We start from the raw sequence: 11,646 nt of genomic DNA, 5'->3' as shown, positions 1-11,646 counted from the left end.
CTCCACCGGGCTTTAAACTAAGCCCGTTGGGGGACGGGGGGACTACCGCCACTGCTGGCCTGCTGAGCAATCCTTGCAAAGCCAGCAGATCACGGCGCTTCAGGGAGCCCACCCCTGCCCCAGCCCTGGTAAAATCGCCCATATTTGTTAGCTTGTTTTTGGCCTCTTTGGATCACATCTAAATCTTAGTATCTGTTGATTTTACTATCACAGGCCTCAAACAGCTAAAGCAAGTGATCCTACTGATTCAGCTATAGGTTCCAGGTCTCAATGTGCTGGAGTGCAGTAATATACTAATTAGACTATTTTATCTTACTATGCTTTCTAAAGATCCCCTGAAATTAGGCTAACAATACTGTCTTGTACTGTAATTTCCACTTATATTATGCATGCAAAGTTTTAATAATTGATACCTGTTTTCAAAGTTTCTTTTTTCCTACTCCACTCTTACTTAACCAGGTGTTCAAGTGCCAAGAAAATATGGCAAAGGGGTAATCATATGAAAAATGACTATTTTTTTGGAGCCATGGCTAGGATCAGGATTACAAGGCAGTGGCGGGCTGGGGCCAGGGAAGAACCATGATCTGCTGCCCATACGCCCCTGCGACGGGCACCAGTTTTGCAGGTAGGGCCATGCAGGGAGCATATGGCAGCTCTGCTCCAGGCCCCAGCTTTGTGCTGTCACCACCCAGTGATCCCGGGGTCTCTATGGAGACTGACCAGGACCTGTGCGGGCAGGGCGCGCAGCCCGGGCATGGCTTGGGGCCATGGGTGGGCAGGGAGTTGCATCTCGGGCCGGGGCCAGGATCTTGGGGTGGTGACAGTGCAGGGCCGGGACAGAGCTATGGTCTGCTCCTTGCATGCCCCTGCCTGCAGAACTGGTACTCGTTGCAGGGGTATGTGGGCAGTGGATCACAGCTCTGTTCGAAGCTCCAGCCCTGCACTGTTATGCTCTGTGATCCTGATCCCGATTCCTGGCCCTGGCCCTGGCAGCCAGTCTTGTTCTTGATTGCAAACTCCCTGGCCAGGTGCAGCCCCATCCAAGCCATGCAGCCATGTGCCCTGCCTATGTAGGTCCCACCCACAGTGGACGGGTCAGGGTGCCCGGCAGCAGCAGCCAGAAGGAGCCACCTCTGGGTCTGCCAGGAAATAGTCTTGCCACTGCACCACCCTAGTCCCGCTCCATGCCTGGGGGTGATGGGACGGGCTGTACACACCACAACCTGGGTTGCCCCCTACACCTCGGCCAGGCACGGCCAAAGGACCTGCTGTGGGACAGACAAAATGCCTTGGCAGGCCAGATCCAGCCTGTGGGCCATATTTTGCCAATCCCTGGCCTACGATGTTAGGTTGTGGCTGTCAAAGGAATGATTTGCATCTAAATTTAATTATTTCAGCTTAGTCCTATGATCTCTTCTGAATTGTCTACTGGGTTATGAATGAACTGTCTAAAGGTTAAATTAATCTATCCTGATGCTTTTAGTCTGTGAGAAAAGGATTTGCATTTTTATACAAATAAAACATATATACTTTAATAAAAGTTTTTCCCTCTGTAGCTTGTTTTTGAAAATAAATGAACCTCCATAAATATAACCCTTTTAAACCGAAAGAAGTAATCTATTCCATCTCAAAAATATTTTCTAGAAGAAATGTAGGAAGAATTTTCTGAGAGCCAGTATTAAAATAAACATGTGTTTATTAGTTTTAATATATGAATGTAGGACTCTGATACATTTTGCCTGCCCTCTGATTCACTCTACATAATTATTTCTACAAATTCTGATTTTTTTCTTGATCACTTTGAAAATACTCTATACATAAAAAATGTTTAAAACATTACTTCCTCACTGCCAGTTAATAGCATTTTATTGACTTCTGTTGGTTCCTACTTCTGAAATTCAAAAAGGAGCAGCCAGTAAATACAGTATTGATAAAGAACATTATCTATTCCCAAAAGGTCTAATGTTTTGCAGTAAATCCAAGGAATCCATTACATGAAAAAAATGAATACATTTCACTTGATCACTGGGTCAGCTACTTAACAGAGAAATCAAGTGCTGGTCTGCCCTGTTTCTAGTTTTCATCTCTCCCATAATTAAGATTTCACACATTTTTTGAATGAGGTATAAAGACACTTTGATAATCGAAGATTCAAGCTGGAATACTACACCCTGGGACCTGTAGCCTCTGCAGGCTTCATTTACTCACTGAACAGGAATGTGATTACAACTTGCTCTGTTTAAGGGAAACTAAGAGAAGTCTTCTGGCTTTTGCAAACTTCAATGCAGCCCTCTCTGGGGCAAAATCTCAAAGGTCTCTTTGACTTCTAATTACTTTCCACTTTGTTAGGACATCAACTTCAAGCAACAGCCTTTCATTTCTGGAGCTTATTTGGTTTGTCCACAGCATAAATAAAAATAATTCATGGCCTCATTACAAGAGGCCTTGATCACCAACATCTCCAGAGAATACTTCTTACACTCCTTAAAAATTGGACTAGCATTATCCCCCAAATAAATTTACATGATTTTTTATACAAGACCCACAAATGCACGTAATTGTTCTATTCTTCCCACTCACCTCCACCTTAGAAAAATACCTTTTAAAAGCACAGAAATACATTTTTGTTTAACAAGAGTTTGGAAGGAAAAAGGATCCTCAAACTGCCCCTTGAGGGCCAAAGGATTCCTTCCCTTTTAACATCTTGGTCAGGGCTCAGAACAAATCTCTAACCTGGCTTATTTGTGTGCTAGTATGCGGCAATAAAGGATGGAGTTAACTGTATTGTGCTCAAATACAGTTTTGATAGGCTATCAAGCCACTCTTAAAAATATTAACTGATGTTTTTCAGGAATGAAAGGGCTACTATATTTTCACAATGAACTATTTTGTTACTTTATGACAGTATTGTAATACAGGGCTCTGCAACTGCTAAGCGGCCAGGGGCTGAATGCTCTGTGGTTCACAGCAGGGTGAGCCTGCCCCCCCACCCTCCTTGGGGCTGCACACTACAGCGGAAGCCAGAGGACAGGGGGAGCCTGGAGACTCCTGCTGTTGCAGCAAGTGTGGTGGGAGGAGTGGCAGCCTGGCAGGAGCCTGTGGCCCTCAACTTAAGCCCTTGCAGGCCTCATGCAGCCTGTGGGCCGCTGGTTGGACATGACTGTCATATATTCAACCAACACTATTGGTGTCTTTTGAGATTTGTGTAGCCTTATTGGCAGTCTCCTTAGATCTTTCCCCTTATGATTCTCCTTTAAAAAAGAAATACTTTTAAGGAGTAAGTCTTGTCTGATGAGCTCAGACCCATAACTATCTCTGCAAACTGCAGTGCTCACTAGGACAAGCAGCAAACACTGATCTCTCAGTGTAGAAAGCACTGTATGCATTACTGCCATAACAGTATCAGCTGTTGTGTTAGCTTGATATATTAGAAATCCTGTTTAACATATATATTTGTATGCAGTTAACTACAGTTTTGTTTCACTATGACAGGCTTCAGGAAATACATTTTCTCTGCAACTGAGCCTTTTGTTTTATGAGATGTATGCTTAGGAACAGTGAGAGTAGCATGTGCTTACCATGAAATGAGGTTGTGTTAAGATACGCTTTAGTTCTTTTGCATCATTGTTCTCTGGGTAACATGAAATTTCTTCCAGTACCTGCAAAGCAAATGGGATATATGTCAGTAAAGTGCTTTCTGCCAAAATATTGTATAAAAAAAAAAAAAAAAAAAAAAAAGTATTTTTTACATTGGTAGGTCACTCATAATCCATGTGAGACCATTACAACTAATGGGTCATTATGACAGTGAAGAGTTTTGAGGAATGGGAATTTTTTTTCTAGGAGAATAAAATATATAAATTTCTCTCTTTGTTAGATGAAAGAAGTTTGAAGAAAGCAGAATATCTCTTCTCAGTTTGAAAGAACTCTTTTAAAGGATCAGTAACTTAATGGTAGTAATGAGGTGTTAACCACAAACTACTTAAGTCATTCCCATCAATCTCTGTCTCCAGGGATGGTATGGAAAGAAATTATTAATATATAAGATGTTTAAAGGCAGAATTAAACTTATATAGAAAAAAATTGAATTATCCAGGTCAGAAATTTTTTAAATTAAACTGTTAATAAACAAGAAACTTTGGTGGTCCCATGTGTTATATCAGCCTACAACTCCAGAGTCTATAAACATGAAAATAGCACATTAGCTCAAGATTGGGGGAGAGGAGATAAATGGATTTTAACTCAGCTCCTTGCAGCTGGACATCTTCTGTTTTTTTGTTCAACACTCAGCTAGTAGGATGATAAAAAGAGAGCATTTTGCTTTTGGCAGTGACTCCCAAGATTAATTGCTAGGGAATTCGGCACACCAATGTGCTTGGAACAAAAAAATGTCCCTCCTACCATCCAGGGAAAGGATCTCCTTGTCAAATCATTCTAACTCATTATTCTACACATTGGTAAACAAAGTGCATTTTCAACTTTTCCATCCTGCTAAGGCCGCAGTTTTAGAATTCTCCTGCCTGATCACGAGACGCATGACTTAGTTCTGTCAAGTGGGCGTGAGTCACCATATTTTTGGTCAGTTGCACCTTTTCATATCTAATCTCCTCCACTGTTACACTGAATAGGGGATTTGCACTCATAGTTGCTACCAAAAAAAATAGGCTGCAGTGATAAGCATAACCGCACTGGAAGATTCCACACACTTTAGAGGATTCTGAAATGCACATGTGAGTTTTAAGTCCACTGGCATTTGCTGTTAGCATTTGACTTGGGCTCTCTCTCTACCATACACGCAGATAGTGATCTGTGAGATTTTGGACTGCACAAAGTGAAATAAAAAATGAAGAAGATTCTGTAAATTTATGTAAGTTGTGAAATGGTTACATTTGTACCTGCAAAGGTTCTTTAACAAGCCAGATAATTTGTTTCTTAGATATCAAAAATCAAACACTAAAACATTACATAAGAAGGGCAAGGAAGACTCTGTGTTTTCCTGTAATAGATTTTATATACATCATACACTGCTTAGAAGCTGCTGTCTTTTGGTAATAACCTGTCTGAAACATTATTTTGAGGCCAAACTTCTAGCCTAACTTTTCTTGTGTCTGTAAATGGTAAGTGCAAACACCTGCTGGCATGGTTTTTTCCAAACAGATATCTGCATGCAATTTGGAACGCTTCTATCTAAGTACTTAATTATGTCCCCATATCAGCTACTTAAATGTCCAAGTAACTGTAATTCTCCTACAAAAAAGCTATATATGAAAAACTGCACCTATAATTAGGGCCCACACTGCTGGAAAAACAAAGTGAACTTTTGAAAGTTTGTCCCTTTGTAGTCAGATACCAGCCACAGAATGATCCTAAATTCCTTTGCCATCAATTATTCTAAAACTACAGAAAGCAAGACCATTTCAGCCATTTTAATGGCATAGCATCTAAAGGTGCATTAAGTTTTAGAGCAATCATAATTTAATAGTTTAAACTTCAGCTAGGTTCACTACTTACCAGGGTTTATTTTTTTAAAACGCATTCTAATCTAGATTTTGTTGAAGTCACTTCTGCATTTGTAAAATGGGGATTGTATTTCCTTTCTCCCCTCCTTTGTCTGTCTTTGTCTATTTATATTGAGGCAAGGGACTTGGTTGCGATCAGCAGGCACTACAGCAAATCAACTGACTACCAACAACAGTCTGCAGTCATTTTTTGCTGTTTTGTTACTGGATGCTCCTCCATAAGGACGAAACACCAGGAGCAGTGCTTCCATGCTGCTTAACTGACACTTTATATAGTCTTATAGTGCTGATTGTGCAAATGCCCATTGCTTGGCCTGATCACCATGCAATGTAGGGAGAAGAATGCTGAGTCAAGAGATGCAGCAGGAGAGAAATCCTGTGGTTTTTATGAGGTGGGGAAATGGAATTGTGGAAACATTTATAATATCAATCAGTTTATCTAGATATGGTCTCTCTTACCAGAGTCTTTGAGCACCTCACAAATTCTAATGGACTTATTCCTCACCTTTGTGAGACAGGGAAATATTATCTCACTTTACAGGTACAGAACTAAGATGCAGAAGGGTTTCGTAACTTGCTCAAGGCAACACTGGAGGTTTGTGGCAGAATCAAATTTCTTTAATTTCAGTCCAGTGTCTTAACCTCAAGATCATCTCGTTGCCCTTAAGATGGATGGGATGTAGTAGGAAGTGGGGAATTTTCTGTTTGGTAGCTGAGAAAGCTACCACAGGGAGAGAAGGGAAAGGCAAACCCTCATTCTGAGGTAACCATGAGGAGAGAAAAGGAAGGTGGGTCCTTTCCTTTGCCAACAGCTGGCTCGTATAACCATCACAAACCTAGGAAACATGGGATGCCTAAAAGGTTGTGGGTTACTTGGGTATGGAGCTTGTGTGTGTGCAGATTTTTGCAAATCATTACATAAGCACATGTTTAGCTATGTGCAATCTCTGCAGAAAGATCGCACCTTTGCTTCACTGGTACCAGTTTGATCATGTTTGATCTAAACAGTATGTTGCAGCATATGGGTTCAGGGACATATGGCTGTACAGAGCCATGGGCACATGTTCTTGAGGAGCCAGGGGTGCGTGACGGTGGTCGGGCAGTGGCACCGAACTGGGTATGTGCAGTGGTACGAAGTTGTGTTTGGCCAGAGCTCTTCACCACCACACGCTCCTGGCTTGTTGTGGACGCGTGCCCCTGGGTCTGCACTGTACAAATGCAGCTCCATACAGGCACACTCCTCCATATTTACACTGCCACACATTCCTGACGCTGCTGATCAGCCAGAGCTCCACACCATGAGGCAGCGGCATGGAGGTGGGGGCACACAGCTGCATGGAGCTATGTTTGTGCAGCTGCATACCCCGAGCTCCATGCCACTGCCCGGACGCACGGAGTTCTGGCTGGTTGGTAGTTCAGGAGTGTGTGGTAGTACAGAGCCAAGGGGCAGGATGCTTCCAGTGGCCCACTACACTACTGGTGGGTAAGCCTGTGTGAATAGGGAAGAACTGGATGTGGATTCGGATGATTCGGAGGACAGTGATTCGATTCGGAGATTTGGATCACTGTCCTGAATCGATTTGGCTGAATCAGCTTCAGAAAATTCAGTGCTGCTTTGGACAGATTCGGTGATCCAGATTGGCCGGGGAGAGGCAGACATGGCCAGGTGGCTGGCAGGGGGAGCCACGGGAGAAGCCCCCATGGGTGCCCTGCCTGGCCCCAGCCTCCCAGCACTTAAAAAACAAACAATAAAAAACAAACAAACAAAAAAAGCCCTGCACTCACCAGCTGTAGCAGCTGCTGTGGGGGCTCTGGGGCCACCTGGTAGAGCCCCGCCCACTCAGCCCCTGCTCCCCAATTGCCCCATAGTCCGGGAATAAACCCCCCCCCGACAAAACCCCGCACTTACCGGCAGTAGCAGGGTCTGTGGAGGCTCTGAGGCCACATGGCAGAGCCCCCCACACAGCCCCTGCTCCCTGATCCCCCCTCCCGATGGCTGCTTTGCTTGACCCCAGCATCCTGGGAATTAAAAAGCCCTGCACTCATCAGGTCTGACGGTTGCGACTGGGGGCTATGAGGGCTCGTGGCAGAGCCCCTCATACAGCGCGCAGGGCAGTGGGGGACAGCAGGGATTGCAGGTGCAGTGCGGCACGACGGGGGTATTTTCTTTGAAAATACTTTAGATCTATTTCTTTTCTTCACTAAAAAAACGGATTGTTCACAAAATAACTCATGCCCTAGGAGATTCATTCAAAGTGTTTAAAGAAAAATACTGAGAAATTAAATAAGCTTTAAACTTTTGCTACCTACTAAAACAGCAAAATGCTACTGTCTTTATCAAACCTACTAAATACCCAAAATATGCAAATGATCACACTTGCTTAAAGAGGATTACCCCCTCTTCCCCTGTCTGCATATTCCTACTGACAAAGTTACAGATCACACAAAGAGGCTAAACAATATAAATATTCCCTACAGTCTGGGAAACTACAAATGTATGCAACATGTCATATAAGAAAGGGTAAAAATATTCTCACAGATAATCCAGTTTAGAAGCCAAACTCCCATATCAGTACAAGCAGCATGGAAATGTTTCAAATTAAGCAATCAGAATAAGACTATGAAAGTTTGAAATACATTTTAAAACTCTTTACCTCTTTGGCTCTCTGTACAGCATCACTTGGAGGATTCCTGATTTGTGGTGAAGATTTTGTGTTAATTTTGTCATAAAGCTGAAATCAAAAGAAAGCAAAGCATTGTAATCATGTGCTCTTTTTCCAGTGTTCAGAGTTTAATCCAACAATCTGTATGTGTTAATATGGCTATAATATAAATGTTAAACTGCAAGCCTCACAGATGTTGTATACAAGTTTAGAATCCTGCTTTTTTTTCCTTAAACATTTCCTGAGCTGAACAGTACCATCCATTCAAAATTTACCCGATATCATGGGAAAGTTTAAAGGAGGTTGTGTGCTTCCCATGCATTTTCAATAGCAGACTCATAGGAATCATAACACTTGTGTAATGTTTCTATGAGCTTTGAATGGATGACACTATAACTCCTAATAAATCCTATGTAATTCTAAATACTTCAGTTAATCTAGATTTTTCGCTCTTTCCAATAAGCCAAATGTCAACTGCTCGAAGCATTACACAAATATAAAATGAAAGTTTTAAGCAGAAGATAATGCGTCTCCTGACAGAAAAGCTCTTCAAGAGGAACTTTTACAGAAATGTAAGTCCTGGGAAAAGTGCAAAATTATTACTTCTGGGAAGGAATGTTCAGAGAAGCCATTATCCTCTCTTTACCAGGATTTTCCAACAACAGCATTAACGCCAGCACTGTTTAACTAGGAATCAAAGCATCTCATTTTTAATCTATTTTAAAAAATCTGTTTGTATATTAAATTAGTCTTAAACCCCTCAAATAAATAAAATAAAATTAAGGATAAGAAATGGAACTGGCTTATAATGCTTCCACCAAAGCGTGCAAATTATAAGGGAATACCCATACATCAGAAATGGACAAGCTACATAAGTAATTACTTCAATCAAAAGCATTACTGCTGCTGCTTTTTCACTTAAATATGATCCAAAAGAAACCCAGGTATCCAAGTATCTTTAATTTGCATCAGATAAAGTATATAAAATGTGACTTTGTAAACAGAAACTATTCAGAATATAAATAAGCATATGAAAATCATTTCTATACACAAACACAAAATACTTGATGGAATCACATAATAAGGTTTTATTTCTTAATTTTTGGATGCAAGACAAGTGCCAAGTAAGAGTAATTTATACAGCACAAAACCATCATGTATTATAGAAGAAGCTGGTAAGCCTGTATTTAAGTTCCCTAACAAAGGATTCTTGAATTTTCTTTGAAAAAACCTCAGGCTTCCACTTTTTGAAGCAGCTCTTTGATATTTGGCAAGGGGGAAATCACTTCAGGTTACAAGCAGGCTTTTCTGTGTCCCAGGAAACCCCATTCAGGTTTGCTTGAGATACAAAAATGCTATTTTCTTCTCCTGATGTATTCTTCAAGAAAAAAAAGAAAATTGTCAGCATGTGAAAATCACAACATTCCTAGTCTGGGCTCACAGCAGCAGTACACACTACCCTAGGAACACAGGGGTGGGTGCTAGAATAGCTGATCTAGGAGCAGGAAAGGAACCATAGGAGAACCAAGTCAGACTTCAGACTTCCCTACCCATAGCAACTTTCTCTCTTGTGCCGGAAACGTTAAGTCTTGCAACAGCAATCTGTGCTAAAATGTATACATTGTGTGTATGTGGAGAGGCTGCCTGGATTCCTGCTTCTGGATGCCGCAGGGTGGGGCCCTGCCTAAAATCTCCATAGCTTTTAAAGAGCACTTTGGCAGGATGGTCCTGCCTTGAGCAGAGGGTTGGACTAGATGACCTCCTGAGGTCGCTTCCAACCCTCATTTTCTACGATTCCTTCAAACTGCTTAATTAATTTCAATTGCCCACAATGGACCCTGCTTTGCAGGCTCCCAGGACACTTTAGGGTAGACGTGTATACTGCATAAGACACATAAATAGTGAGGAATCAGAGTAAAGGGTTAAGATTTGGAGCTGAGGAGCTTTGCAGAGAAAGTCCTTTCAAAGTTACAAGAATTGGAGACCTTGGATCCCCTGGAGCACCCAGCTCCTGGGACCACAAAATCTGGGTCTCAAGATCTCCCCTACCTACCTGATCCCCCTACCCCAAATCAGCATGGGATGCCATGGAGTGGCTGGGTACTCACTACCACTCCTTAGAAGTGATACTACAGCACTGCAATGCCTACTTGGATAGTGCATGTGCAGATGCCTCAGATTCAAGACAAGTGCGCACCAGCTTCCAAACAGTGACATTCTTGGAATGGTTCAACTGTTATGTGTGTTCACAATGTGCGTCTAGTCCCAAGAGATCACATGTTATGACAAGTTAAATCAGCCACTCTTCTAGAACACAGGGATGAAAGAGGGAAAATCTCTGGCTGCTTAAAAAAATAGAAGTTTATTTTTAAAGTACTACATTTACCCAAATCCAAGATGATTTTGAATTTAAGATGACCCCCCATAATTAGATTCTATACACAGAAAATTACAAATTTGTTATAATTTTCCATGTATAGAATCTAATTATTGGAGGGTGATCTTAAATTTGTTCCTCCCACCCCTGTGGCAGGGAAAGCAGTGGCAAAGGGCCAGACCCTTGTCTCTTGCCCTCCCTTCCTCCCCTCCCCTTGCTCACTTGTGCCTGGCCCCCATTACCTGTCCCCAATGCCATTTGCCCCCCTGCTCCCATGCTGCCTGTCCTTCCCTGCCATTTGCTGCTGATCCTCTGCCACCTATAACCCCTGCTATGTGTTCCCTTGTGACTGCCCCCCTGCCCACCCAACCCTTCCCACCTTGCCTGATCCATCACTTGCCCCTCTGGTGTCTGTCTGCCCTGCCATGTGCTGCCTGCTGCTACCTGCCCCACCCAGTGCCTGCAACATCTCCTGCCACCTGCCTACTCCATTCTCCCCACTGTCTGCACTCCTTCCCGCCATTTGCCTTCTGTAGTGGCACTAGTTCTAGGGCTGCCCCTGCCCTGGCCCAGCTCAGTCAGGCAGAAGCAATGGTGGCAGCACTGGACCCAGGGAGGACAAGTGGCTGGAGCTGAACGTAAGTGGCATGGGTAAGGGGGGAAGGGGAGCAAGGATGCGTGGTCTCTCTTGTGTTCAATCCACTGAGAGCCCCCTCCCCTGCTGCACAAGCCACCTCTGTGGACGCGTCCAGACGAGCGCACAAGTGCCTCTTGCCCCATCTCAAACCCCTTTGAGGTGGGGCAAGAGGCATGTGTGGGAATGAAAAAAGGTTCCCCGCACTGCAAGTTTGCAGTGCGGGGATAAAGTTAGACCCTGGATGTCCAGGGGACTAAAACAACTGCTCCACAGAAGAGCAGAGCAAGGCACAGTCCCAAACTGTGCCAGGGAGTCAGTTCTCCTAAAGAGATGCTCTGGTGTCAGCCAGAGTCTCTCTTTTGTTCTCCTGCTGCCTCTGGCCCCTGGCTGCGTCCAAGGTAAGTTTGTGTGTGGGGGAAGAAGGGGGGTTCATGGGTGTGGGTGGGTGAG

General features: G+C 43.2%; 1 protein-coding gene across 11 annotated transcripts in view; it reads right to left on the bottom strand.

The window, feature by feature from the left end:
• The window catches only part of CASK (calcium/calmodulin dependent serine protein kinase), a 353,223-nt gene that overhangs the window by 60,225 nt on the left and 281,352 nt on the right, over positions 1-11,646 (bottom strand). For all 11 annotated transcript variants that reach the window (XM_025204952.1, XM_014520563.2, XM_025204959.1 and 8 more), the window contains 2 exons: positions 8,174-8,251; positions 3,579-3,659 (listed from right to left, as the gene is read on the bottom strand). In XM_025204952.1, the coding sequence (XP_025060737.1) occupies positions 3,579-3,659; positions 8,174-8,251 (159 nt within the window). The remainder of the gene's footprint in view (positions 1-3,578; positions 3,660-8,173; positions 8,252-11,646) is intronic.

Source organism: Alligator sinensis, unplaced genomic scaffold (genome assembly GCF_000455745.1).
Source record: "Alligator sinensis unplaced genomic scaffold, ASM45574v1 scaffold243_1, whole genome shotgun sequence".
Lineage (NCBI taxonomy): Eukaryota > Metazoa > Chordata > Crocodylia > Alligatoridae > Alligator > Alligator sinensis.
The sequence above is the reverse complement of the archived record's forward strand: the minus strand, read 5'-3'. Positions and strand labels throughout refer to the sequence as shown.